This window comes from Aspergillus pseudoviridinutans, assembly GCF_018340605.1.
Source record: "Aspergillus pseudoviridinutans IFM 55266 DNA, scaffold_2, whole genome shotgun sequence".
In the NCBI taxonomy this organism is placed as follows: domain Eukaryota; kingdom Fungi; phylum Ascomycota; class Eurotiomycetes; order Eurotiales; family Aspergillaceae; genus Aspergillus; species Aspergillus pseudoviridinutans.
The window spans coordinates 3,062,261-3,086,930 of record NW_025091282.1 but is presented as its reverse complement, the minus strand read 5'-3'; the positions used below and the strand labels follow the sequence as shown (position 1 = coordinate 3,086,930).

Below are 24,670 nucleotides of genomic sequence, written 5' to 3'. Positions count from 1 at the left end.
TCGGTGGAAATCGACACCGACCATCGACCTGGTTCGGACGAGGGATTTTCCTTTTCTTTCTTTTATCATGGACACATACATGCATATCTACTCGCTGGGTTGGATGGAACTCTCCTTCATGTCTGGACATGTATTTTCCCTCCATTCTCCCTCGTTTCCATGCATGAGTTAGGAGGTTAATTTCTCTGAATTTGTAAGGCGCTGCTGGAGTCCCATTCGACTGGATACATATATTCCCCTTCAGTTTCTCTGTTTGGCTTTCCTTCTGTTTTCATCTATTCGGAAGCTTTCCTGTCTTTCTCGCGACTGATGAGCATACTTTGTACAGCACTGAGTCCAACTTCCGGACAAGTCATGGTCGGATAACCTTATACATAACGTGTATTTCGCTTAATACAATAAAAGAGATCCGAAAGACATACGCGTCGGCGCCACATGGTTCCAACACTACGTATCTTGCCAGATAATTACACMAGGATCATGAGAGTTATTCATACCATTATGACTGTTTATCCATCTGCCAAACAGATTCCAAGACAGGCGAGGATAGGAGACATTACAAAATAATAAGAAACGAGCATGGTCGCATGCATATTGATGACAGGCTTTGAGCGACTTAGGGACGGAAATACACGGCTATCAGAGTAGGTGAAGAGGGATTTAGACAAGAGGAACAGCGTTGATTATGTAATATCTCTAGACATAGATACCCATGTTTGTATCCTTCTTCTTGGCCTGGACTTCGGCGATAGCATCCACGTAGTTCTCGTGTCCGACCTTGCTCATGCCTTTCCGGAGAGCAATCATACCGGCTTCCACACAGACGGCCTTCAGCTGTGCACCGCCGAATTCATCGGTACTTCGAGCCAACTCGGCAAAGTTGACGGCGTCATCCACAGCCATCTTGCGGGAGTGGATCTGCAGGATGTTTGCCCGTGCCTCCTCGTTCGGTAGAGGGAATTCGATCTTGCGGTCCAATCGACCGGAACGGAGCAGAGCGGGATCAAGGACATCGATACGGTTTGTTGCGGCCAGGACCTTGATACGATCATCCGAAGCAAATCCATCAAGCTGGTTCAGAAGCTCCAACATGGTACGTTGCACCTCTCGGTCACCGGACTTCTCGGAGTCGAAACGCTTGGTACCCACGGCGTCGAGTTCATCAATGAAAATGATCGAAGGAGCCTTCTCTTTGGCAAGAGCGAAGCAGTCCCGGACTAGCTTGGCACCGTCACCGATGAACATCTGCACCAGCTGAGGTCCAGCAAGCTTGAGGAACGTAGCGTTTGTCTCTGCGGCGCAAGCTCGCGCAAGAAGGGTTTTACCGGTACCAGGAGGACCGTACATAAGAGCACCTGGAAGGGAAAATATGCGTTAGGGATGATGGCCGAACGACAACTGAGCAGGGCTCGAAAGGAAGATGGTTGACATACCCTTTGGTGCCTTGATACCGATCTTGGTGAATCGTTCCGCCTCCTTCATCGGCCATACAATGGCTTCAACGATCTCTTCGATCTGCTTGTCCAAACCACCAATGTCCGTATACTTCTCTGTCGGCTTCTCGTCGACCTCCATGGCCTTCACACGGTTGTCATATTCGGCAGGTAGTGTATCCAAAATCAGATATGAATCCTTATTGACACCGATCAAATCACCAGGCTTGAGTTTCTCATGATCTACCAGACCGATGAGAGGAAGGTAGATAGTCTGTCTGGTCGATGTCTTGATGACAGCGGACTTGCCCACTCGGGTAGCGTCAAGATCAATGTTGGCTCCTTCTTCGGCGGCCTCTGCCTCAACATCCAGATCCAAAAGCTCAACGACGTTTCCGACGAGGTATGGCAGTTGCCTGTGAATAAAATTGTTCAGAAGAGTAATCAAAGGCTTTCAAATAAATCCCAGTGATAGACCTGCAACATCGCCACCGCTCCGGCGTTCCGGAAATGAATGGCAGTAGGGGAGAGCTGAAGTGGATAGGGTGACAAGCATGTCGTACCTGTTGTTCTCAATTTTCTCCTGGTTATCCCTCACCTTCTCCCGCATAGTATTCTGTTCGTGTGTCAATCGTTGGTACTCGCTCTTCATTATGCGGAGCTCATTCTCCAACATCCGCCGCCGCTTGACAATGTCTGCTGTGCTCGAGGTGAGAATCTCCTCATCCAGTAAATCATCTTCTTCATCCTTCTTCTTCGCATCGGCATCTTTCATTTCAGCATCTCCATCTCCTCCAGGCTGCTGGCCGTCACCATCACCCTGGTCCTTCTTCTTGTCTCTCTGTTCGCGTTCGAGATCCTCCAGATCTTCAAGGGTCGACATGGTAACAGGGAATATGTGGGAGTATGGAGCTGATTGAACTTGCGAATAAAATGGTAATAGGGGTGCGTAATCGGGAAAAAGAAAAAGGATGGGAGATTGAGATAGAAGGTGGGAGGGTTGAAGCTATCCTGGCGATGCTCTGAGCTCCAACCAAACGTCAGCTGCTCTGCCTACATCACGTGATAATTATCTCTACCAGCGTCCATGATCGTCTCCGCTCATCGCCATCAGAGGGCTTTTGGCCTGAATTTCATTATGCTTTTTTATCTGATATGTACGCCTAATAGCACTTCTTATGTTACATTTCCGACAGCATAACCTTCACACAGAGGGGCTTCCCAAGCGTTCGATGATGGTTGACCTTTTAAGTCGTCCTGTAGCGAGGAAACTGTTTGGGCTCTCTGCTCACAGAAGGAAATTGGGATTACCCTTAAAGATAGCAAGGTTACCCAGATTTTCGATAACCTTTTCTCTTCCATATTTCAGAAGTCGATAACGTGAGATGAAGTCATCGTTGTTGACTGATAAAGGGTTTAGTAACAGAATACCGTCATAAAGTCAGGAGTATAACATACTATATCCACCACACATCCGCCGCTTGCCAGTGAACTCGGAACGACCATGAAGCATTCTCCAGTTGTCGAAAACTAGAAGCCTAATTAGCCGAGTCCCTCAAAAGGGCGCTTAAGCACTTACTGAGCGCAGTTCCGGGCTGAAGCTGTGTCCATATTTCAACGCCCGGGCGCTGGATAATATTGTTAAAATGGCGTGCTGCGTTATACCATCGGTTCTGCTCCTTCAATCCCCAGTCTCGTTTCGCAGCTCGATCGTAGTTGTTCCATCGAACTTGGTATAGTCGGCTCAACTCGGGATGAATTTTGAAGACAGGGGCCTGCTCTGCGGGTTGTATGCATACGTCCTCATTCCCACTTGAGTGGTATGGTTGTTTGGTAGCGGCAAGGACTCCGCAGTGTTTTGGATTCTCTTGTCGCATGATGGAGGCAGCCTTGAAACCGTCTACAAGCAAGCTGGCCCCGCCATGGCCATCAGTGTGCGACAAAAGGTGGAATAGTTGAAGTCTAGCCGGGTCAGTGAAATATGTATTGTCTGTGTGCGCGCCTAAGAATTCCGTGGTGTAGGCAGTATCCTTGAAGGTCAAGTCGGATGTAAAGTCCCAGAAACCGCCTTTGATGCATTAGTAGGACATTTTTAGTGTAGAAAGTTGAAGGTGACAATAGACTACAGGGAGAATGTATTTACCGTAATGAGTGTGTCTGATAAAGGAAATCCGCTCGAGAAGTGCTTTGGTTGATTCAGGATCCACAGGGACTCCTTTCACAAAGCAGAAACCCCATTTGTACTTGACTGGCGTGAGCTGCTGAGCATATCTTGAGTTAAGGAGGAACTCACAATCTCATCAAACCATGCTAACAACGCGGCGTCGTCAGACATAACTTCGGAGTACTCGACTTCAGGGTAAGAGTCTTGATTAGGATTGTAGGATGAGAAGTCTCTAGCGATGACGGATTAATGGAATTCGATAATATACAGAATTAAGGTGATACGAACCTGAACTTGAATGGCGCAGAATATGTTTTCCTCTCGGTGGTGAGGTTGACATGGCTATTTAACCATGAATATGGATATAGTCCCCGATGTTCATCAGAGACTTAGACTAAGTTAGCCTCTTGCCCACTGGCCTAACATTTGTAAACTCACAGAGTACTTCAACGACGTTAGGACTGTATATGATGTCTTTAGCATTGACCGCAGGGTGTATCTAAAACGCAAACAAGTGAAAGACGATTAGCAACTACATAGGCGGCCAAAAGGAACGGCAAGTCGTACCGAGAAAGTATCCACGGATCTTTGCTTCGTCTCTGGATGGAGACACAATGGGCACTGGCAATTTTCCCTGAAGATGCAAAAAAAGCACTGTGTGAGCGTCAATAACGAATGCAGCGAATACTAGTCGGCTCACCTGAGGAAAAAGGGTCCACTATAATCTATTAGCAAGTGGTCTCCTCTCACACATAAAGACGAAAACTTTATGATGTATGGTTTGACTTACAACTCCCCATAACGAGTCACATTTGATCCAAGAGGACCTAAGCGCACTGAAACAAATCTTCTCGCAGCATTCTTCGGTATTGAATCGAACTCCGCATTGGTCTTCCTGTCAGCTGTCTCTGAATCGGCTGTGGAGGCCTCGTTTGTGGTCGCCGTCAAATTCTCCTTTCCATCAATAAATGCTGTACCATCTCCATCTGCCAGTGTGTTACCATTGGCCTCTGTCGAAGATGTCTCGTTCACAGGCGCTGCTGATAGAGATTTCTTTTCATCCGTCGCTGAGGTCTCGGCTGAAGGCGACGGGGAGGTCTTCTTTTCACTCTCGGAGGAAGTGTTTGAAGGAATCTGCTTCTCCTGAGCGGAGGTTGTCTCATTTTCAGGCGGAATGCTTGAGTAACGGCGGATGGAGACGGGTTGCCGATTCAGCGTCAAAGGACGGACTGCGTTTGGCAGGCCCCGGGAGCCGACCGCCTGAATTGCCGGGTTAGTAAGGTAGAGCCATGACTGATTCGCGAGATTGTGACTGTTTCGAGGTTGAGAGTTACGTCGATTGCATACCAAACGCGTGTAATTCGTAGTAAGTCCGGTCCTAGAATGCCTTGCGCTAACTGTCGCGTTAGTCCATGTTACGCAAAAAGAGCCGTCCAAAAGGCATTACCAGACATGTTTCAAGGCTCGGGGTGCCCTGAGCGAGGTATAAGGGTTCATCCTTGTGGATGCTTCCGCAATGGCTACAGACTGAGGTTCTAGTCGGGAGGAAAGATGTCTTTTCTCCGCATCTTGATGCTTATCTGGGGCAAAGCACTCGGCGAGATCACGTGTGTTTATTTAGAGACAACGAACTATCAGCTTTGACAATGCAAATCCCTGTGATAAATATGAAATTTCCTATCGTTGAGGTACTAGTCTACGGTATTTTAAATGATTGAGACTTGGCCTGCCAGGTCACCACGACTCATATTCTCTGAGCTTCTACGAGAGGTATGTTTGATCTAAATCTCAGCCGAGGAACTTTACCAAATGGTTAGCTCCGCTTCTCGTAAACTCATGATCGTATCGCCCATAGAACAAGGCATGAACACCCCTCCTTAGGTGCCTGTTCCTTCAGACTCTCCTCGATTTGAGTGGGCAAAGGAGAAGATTACGCGAGCCAAATGGAAGGAAAAGGAGAGTATGGATGTAAAAAAAGTAGATGATAGGTCAAAACAATCTAAGGAACACGTCGGAGGCGGCTGGACTGAGCGTCAACTCGGGGTATCTACTTGAAAAAATTCGAGGAGCTTCAAAAAGTCTCATGCAAAATCAGTCTCTCCGTTCGCGCCAAATAATGTGCCGTTCCCCTGCCATCCAATAGAACGCCGAAAAACAAGAACGAAGGACGAAAGAGACCATTCAACGACCCAAAGTCCATACAAGTAACCTTTCAAATATGCAATAATGCTGCCTTACAAGGCGAAGCTTTCGTTTCGTTTGACAGCATGCGATCTGTCCTCAAATATCACGGTAGCAAAATGTTTATCAAGCGAATATCACAAGAGATTGATGGTTTAGCACCTGCGAAGAATTAGCGCTGAGGTGCGGCAGTCCCGGCTAGGAATGACCTACATCCTGTAAAAGCAGTTGCCCTCGGCATAGCGCAAGTTGTCCGTGGTCTCAAGTTTGTAAGAAATCTGGATGTCTAGATCACGAGGGTTCTTATCGTTTGGCTTGTTCTCCAAGATACCGGACACAGACTCCTCTTCTTCAACAGTGAGGACGTCGCGGAGATAGAACACGGTTTGCTTCCAGTGTGTGTACTTGGCGTGGGGACCAGTGGAGAAGCTGATGGGTTTGTGGCAAGCGGTGAAATCAATGTCGAACCACGCAATGATGGCGTGAATGAAATCGCTGCGCTTGACGGGAAGGGAGAAAGGAACCCTGAACGCCAAGTCTGCTTTGGTGACCGTGTAAAGATCGAAAGTGATAATAGAACAAGGATCCGTGACCAGGGCCTTGAGCTCGACGGTATCCACAAGGGGCTCCGTAAGGGCAATCTCCTTCATGGGGCTGTAATCGAATCCGTAAACGTTATCCCAGACTATACCGAATCAGTACTCCCTTGAAAGTCTAACATAAGCGAGGGATCTCTCACATCCGATCTTGTCATCCTTGTACTCGCCATCCTCAATCGCAGCCAAGTACATGGTGGCCTTGTCAGGGAAGATCTTGCCGCCAGGAGCAAGATAGCGGTCCCGAGCGTACAGAACGGTATCCAGCATGCTTTCATAAAGGAGGAAGTATCCCATCCACTCGGAGATAATGATATCCACCGCGGGAAACGGGAGCTGGACCTCCTCCATCTTTCCCTGAAGAAGAGTAATCTTGTCTGAGAGGCCGTTGACCGCGACAATCTCGCGCGCCTTCTCGATGATCGAGGACATGTCCACGCCGATTACGTGCTTGGCGCCTGCCTTTGCGGCGAACCTTTTGAGTCATAACATCAGTATGTGAAGCGTTGATTTATCGAGACATATGAGACGTACATGCTCAGAATACCAGTACCACACCCGACATCAAGAACAACCTTGTCCTTGAAAATGTGGCGGTTCTGATAAATGGAATCGCGGTATGACCGAGTCCGGACGTCGTCTTTCTGTGAGGGGATACTATCAGCACTAATATCAATTCGATTCCAGGTTGTATATGAACTTACAAGCATCTCCTCATGAATTCCTTAGCATAGATTTGTGTCAGCTTCGCATACTTTTCAACGTTTAGTGGACAATAGGCAAAATTTACCATGGTGATCATAGCTGTGAACAAGGTCAGACACATAAGATCATACAAATCAAGGGGAAAAATAGACTCATACCTGGTGAAGTAACGCACTTCAGCATGGTCCATGCCCACCATACGATCAGCACTGCTGGTGATCAAGGCCGAAGGCTCTGCAGATTGTTGTCTTTCAACACCTTCCATTTTGAAAAGAGAAATGCCGTGCGGTTGACAAGGGGGAAAAGTAGACGAACGGAGAATGAAGCGAGGAGAACAAAGGGATAGAAGCCAACCAAGAGACTAAGGTCTGCTGTTGTGATGGGGATGAGATGAGAGAAATAAGTAAATGTTATCTCCAAACGACCCCTCAAGCTCGACTTTTTTTCCCTCATTACTTTTGCCATCAATAGAAATTCTCCTTCAGGACAAACGCTAAATCCTGATTAGGGTTAGTCTGGACTTTGGTTGGCACTAGACTTTTTCTGGTAATCTCCATGTGATTTCTTTAGCCCTCAGAAATCATATCTGATTAGGGTTGATATACAATACCTCGGCGTTTCGTCCGAATGTTGCTGTATTATTAAGGTCTCCTCCTTGACTAGAGACGTATGTTAAAAAGAAGTATATAACTCTACCCGTCTACTTGTCTCTTGGATACATTACTCTTCTCGAGATTTCCAAACAAAGCTGTTATAAAATTTTCACCAAGTGCGGGAGGATATCCTACCCTCCCTTTCCAGAATTCAGTTACTTGTAGATACCTCCTCCCGTAGAGAGGTAGATGAATTGCCAAGACTCATCTCCGATCCTCTGCCTGAACGCGTCAAACTCACAGCTCTCCCCTTAAGCTTGTGCACTCCAGCTTTGCACTGTACTCCATGCACACCTAGCACTATGGTTCTGCGCTCGGCCAGGAGTAAGCTTTGCTTGTACTTTCTCGCGTTTCTCATTGCTTCTCTAATAGGGAGGTCGACGGCTTCCTTGGGTGATCACCTACCTGATTTCAAAGAATGTGTCAAGGTATCGTTTCCTCAATAACAACGCCTCGAAGACTCAAAACAGCGAACTCATTGTCAAAAAGATCTGTCAGACTGAAAATTGTCGAGATGGCGATTCCGTCATTTGTATGTCTAACCAGTCTACATCTGCTTCGTTCATGCTGATTGGTTCCCTTACAGCACTCCATCTACGCCTTCTCTTATGGACCTGTCCAGCAGAGTGTGATTACACTTGTCAACATGTAGTAACGGACCGCCGACTTGCCCGCGACCCTCCAATGTTGAATCCAGTAGTACAGTTCCATGGAAAATGGCCCTTTCGCAGGATTCTCGGCATGCAGGAGCCTTTCTCCGTCCTTTTCTCCCTCCTCAATCTTCTCGCTCACTGGAATGGCATCGCTCGAATCAAAGAAACAATCCCAGCATGGCATTCCCTGCGGCCATACTACCTGACTTTCGGTTACTGCGGGTTGGCGTGCTGGACATTCAGCATGTTATTCCATACAAGGGATTTCCCTCTCACAGAAAAGTTAGACTATTTCGGAGCTGGTGCGAACGTGATGTACGGCCTATACCTTGCTATAATTAGGATACTGCGCCTTGACCAAGGAAAGCCCCGGTACAAGCCGACTCTACGTCGTCTAACGACCACAATCTGCGTTCTTCTATACACCATGCACGTATGCTATCTCAGTTTTTGGTCATGGGATTACACCTACAACATGATTGCAAACGTCGTGGTCGGAGCCATTCAAAATATACTTTGGACGGGGTTCAGCATCGTCCGGTATAAGAAGCAAGGCAAAGTTTGGATGGCCTGGCCTGGAATGATTGTGGTGTGGATTATGTTGGCCATGAGTCTCGAGTTGCAGGACTTTCCTCCTTGGCACGGGCTTATTGATGCTCACAGCTTGTGGCATCTTGGAACAGTCATTCCCACCGCATGGTGGTATATGTAAGTGCCCAGCAGATGACCGCCCGCTCGTGAAAGCAAGTTCGACTCTGATGCATCGATTTTAATAGGTATTTGATCAAAGACATCCAGAATGATGTCTCAAGCCGCAGACTGAAAGCATGATCCGGTAACGAACTCTTCCTGATCTCGGCAGTTGTACTGTGGATCCCAGCAAAGATGACATATTTGCATAAGCCCATCGTAAAATGCAAATTGTTTCATGTAGAGTTTTGCAATAATAATAACAAAAATTCGAAACACCTTTTTTTTTCTTGGTTCAATCGCTTTCTTTCACCCCTTTGCTTCCACCAAACTTTATTTTCAAGCTAGCAGTAGCCAGTAATAATCAGGTGTGAGTAGAGTACCTATGGTGCTGTGAAACCGCGCCTACCACGCCATTTCTTTGGCTCACCGCTTGGGCGCTGTGGGCAGCAACGGAGGAAGAGCTAAGGTGTCCTAAGGCTGTCAGGCCAGTCCGTTCCCCTCGTGCAGGTTGCGATTGACAACTTTTTAATAGCCGGCTGGCCCTCTTCTTTTGTAACCCATCTTTTCTAACTACTCTTGTCCTGCTTTATCTCATAAAGGTTCAGCGACCCCTCCGTCACTCCCGCTTCATCGGATTTAGGGCTTCCCGACACGTCTTTGGCCAGGTTCCGCGCCGCAAACAATGGCGTCCCCAGCCGTTCGCAAAGCTATCTCAGAGGCTGCCTTGCAGTATGCAAAGCCAGAGGGCAAGATCTTCCAATACGGCACCGCGGGCGTATGTTGGACCTCTCCCAGCTATCTCTACGCTTGTATAAGCTGACTTGAAGTCTATTGCTACAGTTCCGTATGAAAGCGTAAGTCTATTTTGTTTTCTCAGGAACAAATCAACCCCGCCTCCACGGTACCCCACGATCGCCGTGTGGCAGCTCTAATGGACGGTTTATCGCAGTGACCTCCTCAACACGGTTGTTTATGCTGTAGGCTTGCTTGCAACACTTCGCTCCAAGAAGTTGAGCGGACAATGGATTGGCGTCATGGTCACTGCGAGCCACAATCCTGCGGAGGACAACGGTGTCAAACTGGTCGACCCAATGGTGAGCTCTAACGGAACTTTCGACGGGGCTATGAAAGGTGAAATTTGCTGACGTATTGATATAAAATAGGGTGAAATGTTGGAAGTACGCCTTCCCTTCGACGAAAATATATTCGCCTGATGCTGACTCTGCGTTTCACTAGGCTGAATGGGAAGCATACGCCACAAAACTCGCGAATGCTCCGCTGGAAAACATTGGTGACGTTTACGACGAATTGATTAAGGAGATCGATGTCAGCATGGAGAACCCTGCTCGTGTTGTTTTCGCCCGGGATACTCGTGCATCCGGTTCGCGACTCGTCGGCGTCCTCAGTGCTGCACTCGCTGCCACGGAGGCTGAGTTCATCGATATGAAGTATATGACCACTCCCCAACTGCATTACGTCGTCCGGTGCAAGAACACTCTCGGAACGCAATACGAGTATGGAGAGCCTACTGAGCAAGGATATTACGAAAAGCTTGCAGAAGCTTTTAAGCGGGTCATGAGAGGCGTCAAGGTCAAGGGCTCTCTGACTGTTGATTGTGCTAACGGCGTCGGCGGACCTAAGTTGCGGGAACTCATCAAGTATCTGCCCGAGGACACTGGTCTCGACATCAAGATTGTAAATGACGATGTCATCAATCCTGACAGTCTCAACTTCGAAGTAAGCAACTTCCATGACGCCCTTCAATTCCCGCGTACTAATCATTGTATCAGTGCGGCGCCGATTATGTCAAGACCAAGCAGCGTGCCCCGCCATCGTCCAAGGCCTCTGTTCTGGATCGATGCGCGTCTCTGGATGGTGACGCAGATCGTATTGTTTACTATTTCCTTGACGAAGGCAATGTATTTCGGCTGTTGGACGGCGACCGCATCGCCACTCTTGCCGCTTCCTTCATTGGTGACCTCGCCCGCAGCGCCGGAATTGCTCAGAAACTCAAGATCGGCGTCGTTCAGACTGCTTATGCCAATGGATCGAGCACCGAGTACATAGAAAAAGTTCTCAAGCTTCCCTCCATTTGCACGAATACTGGTGTAAAACATCTCCACCATGCTGCCCTCCGGTTCGATGTTGGCGTCTACTTCGAAGCTAACGGACACGGCACTATTACTTTCTCAGAGAATGCGTTGAAGACCATTAAGAATACAGAGCCGCAGTCTCCGGCGCAGCAGCGTTCACTTGAGTGCCTGCAAGCTCTTACTGATTTGATTAACCAAGCGGTTGGCGACGCAATCTCTGACATGCTCCTCGTCGAAGCTATTCTTGCTCACAAAGGGTGGACCCCCAAGGAATGGCTTGCCACTTACACCGATCTCCCTTCACGGCTTGTACGTGTGGAGGTTGCTGATCGGTCAATCTTCAAGGCCTACGACGCTGAGCGAAAGCTCGAATCGCCCCCCGGACTCCAGGCAAAGATCGATTCCCTGCAGTCCCGCTACAACAAGGGACGAAGCTTTGCCCGTGCAAGTGGCACGGAAGATGCGGTGCGTGTCTACGCTGAGGCCGCGAGCCGATCGGAAGCCGACGACCTCGCTACTCGCGTTGCCAATGCCGTTCGGGATGCCGGCAGCGTCAAAGAGATATTGCAGGCTTCTTAAATTACCAATCCTTCATATCAAACCTAAAGTCCCTTCCGAGCATTGGTGCACTTAAAAGGCCCCTGGAAATGCAGGTCTGATATCGACGGTAGTGCGGTAACGGGGACTTTTGAGAAGGAATTGAACCACGACACAATGATGGTCTAGTGACTTCTGCATCAGAGGAAAAGTCGACCACTCGGTCTAAATTTATAGAGAATATCAGGAACTGTCCTGAATGATTTATGACATGTTCTGAGTTATACCGGAAGCAGAATATACATCAACTGCTGTACTTTACTTTTCATCTACTTATCTCCACTCGAGAATTCATTCGGTAACGTAAGGAACTCAATGAAAATTCTGGTCATCTCGTCTGGGCATTGGCATCATAATGAGTAGATAGCGACTGTTTTGGAATTCTATACTTCCACCTTAGCCTTCTTCTTGATCCATCTCATCTCGAGAGCGTTTTCCTTTGCCGAATTTCTTGGCCCTGGTGCCTCTCTTCTCATCAAAGTTCTTCATCTCCATAATAGCCTGCCGTTGAGCCTCTCCGACACGCTCCGCCAGGACCATTACTTCGTCCTTCTCTAAATCGTACTCCTTGAGCTTCTTCCCAAGTGCCCCCTCTATACGTAGCCAGATTTCGACGTCATATTGCGTCACAAAGCTAATAGCAACACCACTCTTTCCCGCACGGGCCGTACGGCCTACACGATGAACATATGTTTTAGAGTCGGTGGGCAGGTCAAAATTCAACACGACGTCGACAGACGGAATATCAAGACCTCGGGCGGCGACGTCCGTCGCGACGAGAATATCACGGCTGCGGGAACGGAACTTCCCAAGAGCGCCTAATCGAGCAGACTGGGAGAGCTGACCATGTAGCGGAATGGCGCCGAAACCGAGCGATCGAAGGAGAAAGCTGATTCTTTGTGTCTCGTGAACAGTGCGAGTGAAGATGATTGCAGACTGACCGACGAATTCGTTGAGGAGGTATACAAGGTAGATATCTTTGTGTTTGTGGGGAAGGAAGAGATATGACTGCAGGAGTGTCGAGACGGTCTGGTACTTGTTTGAGGATACAGATACGCGTAGTGGGTTTGAGAGCGACGCTCGTTGCAGCGACTCGACCTTGGAACTCATGGTTGCAGAGAAAAGGAACGTGCGCCGCTCTCTGGGGAGAACTTTGAGGATTTTGTCGAGAAGAGGGCCGAAGTCCATGTCAAGAAGTCTATCGGCCTCATCCATGACGAGGTATTTAAGAGTTCGTAGCGAGAATCCCTTGGTGTTTTCCAGGTGGTCTAGCAACCGACCAGGCGTAGCGACGATGATATGAGGTTTCTTTCCAAGCGCGATCGACTGTGAGACCATGTCCATACCTCCGACGATCACAGCACATCGAACATTGATCGTAGAGCCAAGGCTTTCAAAGGATTTTGAGATTTGAAAGGCCAGTTCTCGGGTAGGTGCGAGGATGAGGCCGAAGAAGGATTGTGGTTTTTCCATTAGAGCTGTGGGTGGCTTGTCAGATACCGGGAACGACCAGAAAGTAGACATTTATCGTAGAACCAAGACTTTCAAAGGATTATGAGGTCTGATGGAGCCATACCTTGCAATATAGGAAGAGCAAAAGCCGCTGTCTTTCCACTTCCGGTTTCTGCTAAACCGATCAAGTCACGACCTTGGAGTGCTAAAGGGATCGATTCGGCTTGAATCGGCGTAGGAGCCTTGTAACCCATCGTTTCACATGCTTCGCATAATTGATCGATGATCCCTAGATCTTTGAAGCTCTTAGGAGCTGGCGTTGTCTCTGTGGACGCCGCTTCATCTTGCGTCTCAGCAGTGTTAGGTTGTTGAGCAACGGACTCCTGAGAACTTGTTGATTCAGCGTCACTCTCATGTTCCGGGGCCTCGTGGGCAATCTTGCGCTTCTTGATGTCCGGCATTGTGGTCGGATAACTTTCAAAGCACTAATCGATAGATTTCGTTGAATTTCTGATCTGCTCTTCTAAGTATCAGTAAAGAAAAATAATTTTTGGGCGCCGCAAAATTGTTGATCCGAGCTCCTCCGCGGCTTTGCTCCGACAAATCTGCTTTTTTTCTGGACCTAAGAGAAAAGTCACAATCCTGTCCAGACAGCAGAGGAAGCTATTGGGACTCACATTTATTCCCAATATTCTCATATCTCGGCTTCTATTACAATGGCAAAGGCACGTACGAAGAAGCGCACACATGCGCGGGCTCAAAATGCGTCTGCCGCCGCCAAAAGCAGCATGAGCAAAACTCCGAAGTCGATGGTTCTCAGAGTCGGCGCTTCGCAGGTTGGTTCCAGTGTCAGTCAACTGGTCAAGGATGTCCGTTTGATGATGGAGCCAGATACAGCTGTACGATTGAAGGTAAGCGTGTCCTCAAGAAGGCGAGCGTGTTTCTGAACTCAGTAACTGATGGTCGGCCACTTCAGGAACGGAAATCCAATCGACTCAGGGATTACACGACGATGACGGGCCCTTTGGGTGTCACTCATCTTATGCTTTTCTCAAAATCAGCTACAGGAAATACTAATATGCGATTGGCGCTTACACCCCGCGGTCCGACCCTGCATTTCAAAGTCGAAAGCTATTCTCTGTGCAGAGACGTTGAGAAGGCATTGAAGCGCCCAAGAGGTGGTGGCCAGGATCACAAAACACCTCCTTTGCTTGTGATGAACAATTTTAACTCACCAAATGCAACGGAGGATTCAAAAGTACCGAAACGTCTAGAGAGCCTTACAACAACTATCTTTCAGTCACTTTTCCCACCCATCAATCCTCAGGCTACGCCCCTCTCCTCCATTCGCCGTGTGATGCTTCTGAATCGTGAACTTACGGCCGGATCAGAGGAAGAGGAAGATTCCTATGTTTTGAATCTAAGACATTATGCCATCAGCACCAAAAAGACAGGCATCTCGAAGCGTATCCGACGCTTGGACCCAATGGAAATTCGCAGTCGGGAGAAGAGAAAGTCTGCCGTCCCAAACCTGGGCAAGTTGGAAGATGCCGCCGACTATCTTCTTGACCCATCAGCCGCCGGCTATACCTCGGCAAGCGAGACGGAACTGGACACCGATGCTGAGGTCGAGATTGCAGAGAGCACTACAAAAAAGGTATTGACAAAAAGAGAATTGCAGCGCATGAAGTCCGGCGAGAAAGCAAAAGCCCAGAAAGCCAATGCCCCAGAGGTGGAGAAACGAGCGGTCAAGCTCGTCGAACTGGGTCCACGCCTGAAGCTTCGTCTAATCAAGGTCGAAGAAGGTATTTGTGAGGGCAGAGTAATGTGGCACGACTACATCAAAAAGTCAGAAGCGGAGGTCAAATCATTGGATAAGAATTGGGCCAAGAAAAAGAAGGAGAAGGAACAGAGAAAGAAGCAGCAAAGAGAGAACATTGAGAAGAAGAAGCAGGAAAAGGCCAAAGCTCGAGCTGAAGGAAAGGGTGGCGAAGATGACGAGGACGAAGAAGACGTGGATATGGATGATGAGGAGGAATGGTTCAGCGATGACCTGGAAGACGACGAAGAGGGAATCCAGTCGCAGGATAACGACGATGACGATGAGTCCATGGAAGAATGAGGCGAAGAGGCTGATTCGAATACGACCTTTCAACCTATGGTAGCTACGGAAGAGGCGGTTTTTTCGCATAAAAGTCTGGAGTAATGGTGTTTTATGAGGTTGATATGAGTTGTGTCTTTGGTAGGACGAATTTATACCCTTTGTCGAGTGTCCTCAACAAGAATGTATAGGAATTCAGATGCGGTGATCACCCTTCTGCTCATACCGCTGAAGGCACCTCAGTGAGCCGTGCATAAGAAGATGAGCCTTGCGTACCTTAAGCCCTTATAAATAACTACGAACTTGACATACTTAAATCTACCTATCTTATGCAAACAGTATGTGAAGTGTTGTATGACATGCACCACTGTTGACTTCTTCGACTTCCCGTTCATGATCATCTTCTAGCTCTGGCATCGGTAGAGTCTTGTCATGGTGTGATCAATTCCATGGTCCCAGGTACGATACATAGAAGACATTATGAATTCAGTCATCCTGGTCAGTTCTGAAGTGCAATCCTGACGCTCAGACCGTGTTGTTTGTTGCTTATTCACCGCTTTAGCTTCTCGTCTACAATGCGAGACACCATCTTCTCCAAGATGCTCATGTCCCCTCCAGCGGTTCCAGCAAAGTAACCCTGGACACTCTTTTCGACGTATTTGCCCACAATGTCAATCTCTACGTTGACATAATCCCCGGGGTTCTTAGCAGCTGTCACAATCTTCTCTTGTGTGTAGGCGATAAGCATGATCTCAAAGTACCCGTCTGGCCCATCCACAGCCTTGGTCACCGTCAAGCTGGCTCCATCGAGTGTGACAAAGCCCTTCTCCACGATATACCTCATTACACTCTGATCGCGAGGCTGTAGTCGGAATACCAAGGAGTTCTCATCCGGAGTGACGGAGAGAATTTTTGCGACAGTGTCGACATGACCTTGTACGAAGTGACCGCCCATCCGCGTCTCTGCCAGAACCGCCCGCTCAAGATTTACCCGAGAGCCCTTTTCCAATGCTCCCAGGTTTGTCCGGCGAAGCGTCTCGGGAGCGACGCCGACCTTGAACCAGGTCTTATCGAATGCGGTTACTGTCAGGCAGGTTCCTTTTCATAGATTAGTCTATTAGGTCTCCATTGTCGAGGGGAAGCTTAAGCTCTTTGATGCGCTTGCAGATGAGACGAATGACAGAAAGACAACGAATATTTCAACAGCTTTGCTATTACTTGCTATTGCTAAGTATCAAGGGCAAGTGAAGTGCATACCATTTACACTAATACTGTCTCCAAGATGGGCATCTTTGAGGATCTCTTCGCAATCAGAAATGGTCAGCGATGTTCCCCCGCCCCCACTTGACGAGGTGTCGAGGGGCTCCAGAGACGTAACCGCTAGAAGTTGCAACAAATCCAATTAGCATTGTGTCTGTTACAATATTTCGAATTTGAAAATGACTTACTCCCAATGTACTCAACGAGACCCGTGAACATATTTTTAAGTAGTGGAATACTCGAGGCCCGATTATCGTGATAAGATGGGTCTGGTAGGTGAGGGCAGGAGATGCTGAAAATAGCTAATTAGCTGACCTCGGCTTGGTCTGCCGTCGGCCATCGGGGAAATCCCCGGATCAACCATAAAGAGCGGCTTCGGCCTTCAAGTGATCAAGGTCACAGATGCATCGCCTGCCTTACAGAGAGTTATCATTAATTGTGATACTTCTCAATTGATATGCCATTGAGTGCCATAATACATACGCAGTGGCTAAGCATTGAAAGATGAATGCCGCATGGCTGTTACAACGGGCTGTAGCTCGTCGGCCATCACTTTACCCGTCGAGAACTATTATTCTCAAGTGCACACCGCAAGGGCGACGTTTCTCAGCAATCCCTGCAAGCGATGACACTCTTCCTCTCAAAGGCATCCGAGTTCTTGACATGACGCGAGTGTTGGCTGGAGTGGGTTCCCTATTTATTCTCTCTGGTCGACAGTAGAGTCCGTACTAATTCTTACCGCGCGCCGAAGCCATACTGTACGCAAATTCTGGGAGATCTGGGGTATGTTGAAAGCTAATCAATTAATGGTTATCTGGCAACCAACTGCTAACGTCGGCCCTTTTCGAGCCAGAGCAGATATTATCAAAGTGGAGCATCCCGTGCGCGGTGACGATACTCGTGCTTGGGGACCACCATACGCAAAGTATACCGATGGGTCTCATGAAGGCCCTGGGGAAAGCGCCTATTTTCTGGCTGTATGTGACCTCCAGAATAAATAATGAGCGTCCAACTTACATGTGCGCCAGGTGAACCGCAACAAAAGATCCATCGGTCTTTCCTTTGCTCATAAGTCCGGAATCGAGATTTTACACAACCTTGCCAGGGAGTGCGACGTCCTAGTCGAGAACTACCTTCCGGGCACCCTGAAGAAATACAGTCTTGATTACGAAACGCTACGGTCTATCAATCCCAGACTGATCTATGCAAGTATCACAGGGTACGGCCAAACAGGGCCATACAGTAACCGAGCTGGGTACGATGTCATGGTCGAAGCAGAGATGGGGCTCATGCACATCACTGGAAGCAGAGACGGCGATCCAGTCAAGGTCGGCGTAGCTGTTACGGATTTGACAACAGGGTTGTATACATCCAATGCGATCATGGCTGCCTTGCTTGCCCGCATGAGGACCGGACAAGGACAACATATCGATGCTTGTTTGAGCGATTGTCAAGTTGCGACCTTGGCAAATATCGCGAGCTCAGCTCTGATCAGTGGTGAGAAGGACTCGGGTAGATGGGGAACTGCACACCGTAAGTTCATACATGGGAGATTATCGGCGATTGGTGAGCTCTCAATCGCTAACGGACAGTGTCAAGCATCAATTGTACCCTACCGAAGCTACCAGACCCTTGATGGTGATATTCTTTTTGGGGGCGGAAACGACAGGCTATTCGGCGTCTTATGCGATCGACTAGGGTTCCCCGAATGGAAGACGGATCCTCGCTTTATCACCAACCGCGACCGAGTAAAGCATCGGGAAGAGCTTGATGGCCTGATTGAGAAGACTGTTAAGCAGAAAACCACGCAGGAATGGCTCGAGATCCTGGAAGGCAGCGGGATGCCATATGCCGCGATCAATGACATCCAAGGGACACTCAATCATTCTCATGGTAAGTCATCCGACGATGTCTAACGACTAGGTGAAGCCATTCACTGACATGGAATCTTCCGGGTAGTGCAAGCGCGTGGAATGGTTACCGAAGTTGATCATCCAGCTTGTGGTCCCATCAAACTAGTTAACACTCCGATCAAGTATTCGCATGCAACCCCCGGAGTCCGAAGACCACCTCCGACTCTTGGCCAACACACCGACGAAATCCTCCAAGACATCCTCAATTATGATAAGGCCAAGATTGAGCTCCTCAAAAATGAGGGCATTGTGTCATGACACGTGTCGAGTCATCTCTAACACAGAGGTGAACCGGATCTGGCAGACCAAAAACTGGTTCCGATTTTGTGGGGATTGGAGATTGTATGTCCCGAAGGGAGCGAATCCCTTTGTGGCTGCGGACGAAGAACGACGGCGGCCGTAAGAATCCATGGACGTACTTAGCTTTTAGACATATTTGATAGGAATGATGAAATGATTGTATAACAGCAAGCCTTCAATAGATTATCGTCAAGGTTGATGACCCGATAACAAGTTACGGGTTTGAAATTCCTCAACTGCGCGGGGAGGAATCTACAATCACGTGAGGGTATATAAATCTGGATCCGTTCGCCCTGCCATATCCTTTGCTACTCAGTAACAGCAATCAATCAAAGTTGAAGAGATTGACAAGCACATTTATACCCCGTGCAACATTGCTTATTCAGTCCAGATTTGGGGAATGTCACGGCAATATGGGGCTACTTCTTCCCTGGCATCTACTTTAGACGGAACACCGAGCACCACGTCAAGCCGCCATCCATCAGTTTCGACAGTTGAAGGAGACACAGCCAATAGTACTCCTCCTTCCTCGATCGATTTATCATCAAAACCGAGCTGTTCGACAGGTACGGTTCGGGGGAAAGTGCAAATACCGAAACTTTCGGCGGCCACTACAGAGCTCCTTGCACGGATCGCTGGTAACATAAGAGGAGACCAGCAGAACAATGATAGTTTTGCTACCCGTTGGGGCACCTCAACTTTTGATCCAAGCTTGGACAGTTTGAATATTCAAAGGCCAAAAACGATGAAGGCCTCTTCCACAATCATAGAGCTGCCAACGGTGCCGTTCGCTTATACGAACAATACATTGGCACCTACAGCAATTTCCAACCAACMCCCTATAACGTCTGAGGAAAGCTCCTCGAGGCCGAAGAAGCCCGTTGCTATTGCTCCCAAACCAAGTGTAACAATATCAGCTGGCCCATCGGCGCCATCGGCGCCGTCTCCGATGCAACCAACATTGCCATCACAGCCTACCGCTCTGATCCCAAAGGCTCTGCTCCCGTCACAGCCTACAGCTCTTATCTCTAAGGCTCCTCTGGTCCCAATAGCCCCGAAGGCTGCAAAAGTACCAGGTGGCAGCCCACACAAAGCAACCCCCAAATCACGCTCACGCAAAAATGCTTCACATGGGTCTAGAAAATCGAGGAAACGAAGACGCGGTGGTGATAGTGACGGCGAAGACATCATAAGGGCTGATGACTCCAGTTCGGATGAATCCGACATCGCCCCTACCGCCACTCAAACAAAGTCCGGCCGGCAAGTGAACCGACCGTCATTATATGTGCCTCCAGCTTCATCTCCAGCCGTTTCCAAGACGAACGGCGCTTCCTCCCATGGCTCAGAAGCTACAGGTGCGCGAAGACACAAGCGCGTTTTTCGCAAGTCAAAGGAGGCGTATGTCAATTGTATGCATTGCCAAAGAGGTCATAGCCCGCAAAGTAATGCTATTGTATTCTGCGACGGGTGTAATCGAGCATGGCATCAACTCTGTCATGACCCTCCGATCGACTCTGATGTTGTGAACGTGGTCGAGAAGGAGTGGCACTGCCGGGAATGCAAGCCTGTGCAAATTTCCATCGTCCAGCCAACCGTTGTGAGAAGCAATCCTGATTTACAAGCTCAGACATTGGCTCCAATACATCACCATGTGCTCTGTCCCAAGATCGAAGTAGGAGGCGAGCTTTTCTCAGCGGAGGAGCGGCGGGGTTATTTGTCGAGCCTCTCCCACGCAAGTCTCGTCGAGCTTCTTGTCACTATATCAGACCGGAACCCCTCCTTGTCGATGTTCCCAAGCAACTTAAAGGAACTGCAGTCGTCGAAATTCTTATTCACCTCAAACATATCAGCTGGCCCAGTCTCAGCAGCAACTTCCACCCAGACACTTACAACAACCGAAACACCAGCCTCCCGCACGGAGAAAGACACGACTTCTGAGAAGCCGAGTACCGAGAATACTGCGGAATCATTGCCATCAGCTTCTTCTTCACGGAAGAGACACCGGTACGAGTCAGATGAAGAGTCAGAATACGAGGAGTTCCAAGAGCATCGACTGTACCCACGCGCTGGAAACGGGTTCCGCCTTTCGATCAACGTCGACGATATTGACATTATGCGTGAAGACCCAGCCTGTCCCACATTCAGCTATGCATTGCATGGACCAGCCAAAGCTCGCGCCGAGGCCAATGAAACTGCACCTGTATGGGGCGCTGCGTGAGGATACTGACTCGATTCATCTTGATTCTTTGCTCTTCTATATTACTTATTTTGATTCATGTCTCATCAGAACGCTTTTCTTGCCACATGATGTGACTTTTTGAAATGCTAGCGGACATGGAGTTGTGCAGAATAGCTTTAGGCATGATGTACTGGGTTGGAAACATTCGAGAGGCGCGCGTTATTCAGCCACAGTTCTATCTGTATTTACAGTGGTCAGGCAAACAATGGCTCGAGCGTCTTCCTCGCTTTCTTCAGTACGTCAAGCGTCGTTATCCTTAAAAGAATAGCGTGCTGTCTCCGGATACATAGGATGTGATGGCAGTTTCAGACGGCCATTGGCGATGACATGTCTGCTCACCCTTGCCGGCGGATCCCACACAACCTCTGCTACACTTCTTCTTGGCCTTGATACATTGCATCCTGTGTCGTCCACATTGTGGAGCAAGACTATATCAGGTTGATCTCCTTCCTTGAGCATCAAACCCGATCCGCCCCGGCTGCCCAGTAGTCCGATTGCGGCACGCGCACGCGTGGATACGCACTCGTACAACAATTCTGCATCTTTCTGCGTTCCGGCCTGGTAGATCCCCACGCCTAGACAAGCAAGGGACAGGGGGTCAGCAGAGCCCCAGGGTGTGAAGGCGTTTCCGACATTATTGACTCCGATAATAGCATCTAGACCATGCTCGCGTATCATCTTAAGGACATGCAGGGTGCCTCTTGCCCGATTGTGAGGAGCGTTGACTGCGGGAGACGCCGAGGCCATGTACATGTCGCTGGTTGGCAAACCGACGAAACTCACAGGAAGGTCATTGTTACGAATCTTTTTGGCCAAATCCGACCATTCGTCATTAGTGAAGAGAGTCAGGCGGGTGCAATGCCCCAACATGACCCGTCTTCTACTTGACTGGCTCGTCCAGTTATTCCGCTGCAGTGCTTGCAGGACATACCACACTAGAGCCTCCTTGCTGCCATCTAGGGTGTAGTCTAGATGGAAGTCGACATGCTTGTCCAGCTTGAGGGCGGTTTCGATCGCCCAGTCAATGTTTCGTCTCGCAGCGTCCGTACTCGATTCAACGTAGGGTGTCGTTCCGATGACATCTATCTGTGGATAGCGCTGGAGGGCCTCCTCGATTAAATCGCGATTTTCATCGCCATATTCGCTGGAAAAGATGGGATCCTGAGCGAAGCTGACGATCTGAACGTCGCAGCATTCTTTCCATTGGTCTTTGAGTTTGAGACCAGCTTCAAGACATGTCAGTTTGACGGTGTGATCAACCTCCACGAACGCCCTCATTGCTGTAACGCCAGCAGAAACCGACTCTGCAAGAAGCCATTCGCCTCTTTTCATGAGATCGGCCTGATTGAACTGTTTCTTGGCCTGGGTGGTTAAGGACAGCGCTTCTTGGAAGGAGCCTTCCGATGGAAGAAGATGTGTGCATTCGCGTGTGCTGTGGACGTAGGCCTTGTCGAGGTGAATGTGAGGATGGGTCAAGGCTGGAAGCGCCAGGGAAGAGGAGTTATCGTCTGATGATGAGTTGCAGCGGCGGGTGGAGGAGATTGCGGTGATTATGCCTTTTGCTGGCTTTTCCGGATATTTGATGGCAATATCCCATTCTGTATCATTGGCACCTGCTAGCCTTACACGTTCGATCTGTGTGATTTGGGTGGTTAGTGAAGGAGGCATTACGCCGGAATTCGAGGGTAGTCGATTTGTAGGAGATATATACAAGAAGAAGACCGGCGAAGGTTGTATAGAACATACGACAACGCTCAATGCTAGAGTATAATAGTGAGGCCCGCTCTAGAAGAAACTAATTTCAAACTAAGCACACTTCGTATCAGTCTGCCTGTGGTATCCTAACGAAATATGCTATCATCCTGGTTAAAATAGGAGGAAGCCGAGTGATAGCCTATCACCCCACATCTCCGCACGTCATTTTTTGCCAATTCTCTGCCCTTCATACTGTACCTTGTTCGGTTCATTGATACAACAATGAATGCTAACTGTGGAGACGGCTCCTGAATATTTGCATATAGTGGACCGCGGCTGGGGTAGCATTTCGAACAATTCCTCCGTTTCGTGACACGCCTACCTGCTATGACGGAGTACGCCGATTAACAGCAAAAATCACATGTCCCCGGAGTTCTACAGTTCGATACTGAGTTCGGTCGTGCTACAATTCCCAAGAAAAGTAATACTGATGTCGAAGATATAACCAATGATTATGTCAGAAAGGTAACCGGCCTAGGTCCATCATACATAATGTCCACCGCATCACCCTCGTCCATCTCGCAGTCACCCGATAAAGGATGGCTTGAACAACTCACATTCGACCTTGTTTTGACAGTCCTGAATCGCACACTTTTCCACCCATTCGTCGCCTGGGTCGGGGTGCTCAGCCTCCGGGCCCAGGCCACCCCTTACACCCATTTCTCGTTCATGATCGCGACGTGCTATGCGGTCTTCCTCACGGTCTTGGCTCTTGCCCGTGCGATGAACCAGAGATTGGCGCATGGGCTTCCCCGACTTGTTGACTTAAGCGAAGAGGTTGTTGTTGTGACTGGAGGTGCGAGTGGCCTTGGCTTACTCATTGCCCGGATATATGGATTACGTGGAGTTAGTGTGGCCGTCTTGGACATCAAGGCTGAGAGCGATATCGAGGGATGGGAAGAAGTGACGGGAGTGGACTACTATCAGTGTGATATTACTGAGCGAGAAGATGTGGAGAAGACCGCAAGGAGAATTATGGAAGAGGTATGAAATTGCTACGCGAGACCACATCCCTGTAGAAGATAAGATGGTATGATTGTTTACAGAATGATGCTAATCTTCCTTAGCTGGGTACACCGACTGTGCTTATCAACTGCGCGGCGGCACGAATTAACGGTCAACCACTCCTGTCTCTATCTGCAGAGGCATTCCAGAAAACAATCCGAACCAATCTACTTGCAGTCTTTCACACTTGCCAAGTATTTCTTCCCGGAATGCTATCCGCTCAGAGTGGAGGTACCATCGTCAATATCAGCTCCGTCCTGGGCCAGCTGTCCGCCGCCAGCTTGTCAGACTACTCTGCGAGCAAGGCAGGTCTTAGCGCCCTTCATCGGACGTTGGAAGCTGAGCTTCGTATGTCGAGAAATGATCAGATAGTGAAAATGCTGCTGGTGGAGACAGGGCAGATATCAACGCCTCTGTTCAAATCGTTTAAGACGCCAAACAAGTTTTTTGCGCCAGTTCTTGAACCAGTCCATGTCGCTCAGAAAATCATTATCGCAATAGACGAAGGACAAGGTGGCCTAATCCGGCTGCCGGCGTTCGCCGTTTTCATCGACTGGTATGCCGTACTGCCTGCCAGCATACAACGAATTGCCCGTTATCTGAGCGGTATCGACCATGCTGCTTTACAAGGGTCATATGAAGCAGACAAGTCAAAACATGGTGTGTCGTCGAGCCAGATATCGCCAGATGAACTGAAAGTCAAGAAGGGCGATTGATGATTCAATGCCTTGAGCAAGACGACGACCACAAGCAGGATGCGTGATATGCTGTGTAAACCGTATAGACTCCTTAAGTTATCGTCGATTGTCATCGAATGGAATTGCCTTTGGAGGACAAATGTTCGGAAGTTGACACTCTCGAGATTCGACAATCAAGA

General features: G+C 48.8%; 11 protein-coding genes across 11 annotated transcripts; 6 read left to right on the top strand and 5 right to left on the bottom strand.

Moving 5' to 3' along the window:
* Positions 1–696: 696 nt before the first annotated feature.
* On the bottom strand, positions 697–2,316 carry Asppvi_003141 (proteasome regulatory particle base subunit RPT5; the record flags this gene model as incomplete). The annotated part of the gene is made up of 3 exons (XM_043299113.1): positions 697–1,355; positions 1,434–1,849; positions 1,997–2,316. The coding sequence occupies 3 exons, from the start codon at positions 2,314–2,316 to the stop codon at positions 697–699; spliced, it is 1,395 nt and encodes a 464-aa protein (XP_043155048.1).
* Positions 2,317–2,721: 405 nt separating this feature from the next.
* Asppvi_003140 (uncharacterized protein) lies at positions 2,722–7,344 on the bottom strand (the record flags this gene model as incomplete). The annotated part of the gene is made up of 16 exons (XM_043299112.1): positions 2,722–2,837; positions 2,892–2,963; positions 3,013–3,501; positions 3,577–3,676; positions 3,727–3,829; positions 3,886–3,985; positions 4,036–4,096; positions 4,165–4,231; positions 4,298–4,315; positions 4,388–4,909; positions 5,992–6,463; positions 6,518–6,849; positions 6,909–7,018; positions 7,079–7,098; positions 7,165–7,178; positions 7,238–7,344. 16 exons carry the CDS (start codon positions 7,342–7,344, stop codon positions 2,722–2,724), a joined length of 2,703 nt encoding a protein of 900 aa, XP_043155047.1.
* A 690-nt stretch (positions 7,345–8,034) lies between these two features.
* Asppvi_003139 (PGAP3/PER1 family protein) lies at positions 8,035–9,216 on the top strand (the record flags this gene model as incomplete). Its single annotated transcript, XM_043299111.1, has 4 exons — positions 8,035–8,160; positions 8,222–8,264; positions 8,319–9,093; positions 9,162–9,216. The coding sequence occupies 4 exons, from the start codon at positions 8,035–8,037 to the stop codon at positions 9,214–9,216; spliced, it is 999 nt and encodes a 332-aa protein (XP_043155046.1).
* A 544-nt stretch (positions 9,217–9,760) lies between these two features.
* Positions 9,761–11,750, top strand: agm1 (phosphoacetylglucosamine mutase PCM1; the record flags this gene model as incomplete). The annotated part of the gene is made up of 5 exons (XM_043299110.1): positions 9,761–9,853; positions 9,919–9,932; positions 10,028–10,172; positions 10,315–10,815; positions 10,869–11,750. 5 exons carry the CDS (start codon positions 9,761–9,763, stop codon positions 11,748–11,750), a joined length of 1,635 nt encoding a protein of 544 aa, XP_043155045.1.
* Positions 11,751–12,164: 414 nt separating this feature from the next.
* Positions 12,165–13,681, bottom strand: rrp3 (RNA-dependent ATPase RRP3; the record flags this gene model as incomplete). Its single annotated transcript, XM_043299109.1, has 2 exons — positions 12,165–13,246; positions 13,345–13,681. 2 exons carry the CDS (start codon positions 13,679–13,681, stop codon positions 12,165–12,167), a joined length of 1,419 nt encoding a protein of 472 aa, XP_043155044.1.
* Positions 13,682–13,936: 255 nt separating this feature from the next.
* On the top strand, positions 13,937–15,342 carry Asppvi_003136 (Brix domain-containing protein; the record flags this gene model as incomplete). Its single annotated transcript, XM_043299108.1, has 2 exons — positions 13,937–14,131; positions 14,197–15,342. The coding sequence occupies 2 exons, from the start codon at positions 13,937–13,939 to the stop codon at positions 15,340–15,342; spliced, it is 1,341 nt and encodes a 446-aa protein (XP_043155043.1).
* Positions 15,343–15,871: 529 nt separating this feature from the next.
* Positions 15,872–16,800, bottom strand: Asppvi_003135 (riboflavin synthase; the record flags this gene model as incomplete). The annotated part of the gene is made up of 3 exons (XM_043299107.1): positions 15,872–16,419; positions 16,579–16,701; positions 16,770–16,800. The coding sequence occupies 3 exons, from the start codon at positions 16,798–16,800 to the stop codon at positions 15,872–15,874; spliced, it is 702 nt and encodes a 233-aa protein (XP_043155042.1).
* A 285-nt stretch (positions 16,801–17,085) lies between these two features.
* On the top strand, positions 17,086–18,752 carry Asppvi_003134 (CaiB/BaiF CoA transferase family protein; the record flags this gene model as incomplete). The annotated part of the gene is made up of 6 exons (XM_043299106.1): positions 17,086–17,265; positions 17,333–17,364; positions 17,435–17,558; positions 17,610–18,114; positions 18,181–18,474; positions 18,541–18,752. 6 exons carry the CDS (start codon positions 17,086–17,088, stop codon positions 18,750–18,752), a joined length of 1,347 nt encoding a protein of 448 aa, XP_043155041.1.
* A 787-nt stretch (positions 18,753–19,539) lies between these two features.
* Positions 19,540–21,012, top strand: Asppvi_003133 (integrator complex subunit 12; the record flags this gene model as incomplete). Its single annotated transcript, XM_043299105.1, has 1 exon — positions 19,540–21,012. The coding sequence occupies one exon, from the start codon at positions 19,540–19,542 to the stop codon at positions 21,010–21,012; it is 1,473 nt and encodes a 490-aa protein (XP_043155040.1).
* Positions 21,013–21,273: 261 nt separating this feature from the next.
* Asppvi_003132 (putative zinc metallopeptidase) lies at positions 21,274–22,701 on the bottom strand (the record flags this gene model as incomplete). Its single annotated transcript, XM_043299104.1, has 1 exon — positions 21,274–22,701. The coding sequence occupies one exon, from the start codon at positions 22,699–22,701 to the stop codon at positions 21,274–21,276; it is 1,428 nt and encodes a 475-aa protein (XP_043155039.1).
* A 579-nt stretch (positions 22,702–23,280) lies between these two features.
* Asppvi_003131 (uncharacterized protein) lies at positions 23,281–24,509 on the top strand (the record flags this gene model as incomplete). Its single annotated transcript, XM_043299103.1, has 2 exons — positions 23,281–23,772; positions 23,856–24,509. The coding sequence occupies 2 exons, from the start codon at positions 23,281–23,283 to the stop codon at positions 24,507–24,509; spliced, it is 1,146 nt and encodes a 381-aa protein (XP_043155038.1).
* Positions 24,510–24,670: the final 161 nt, after the last annotated feature.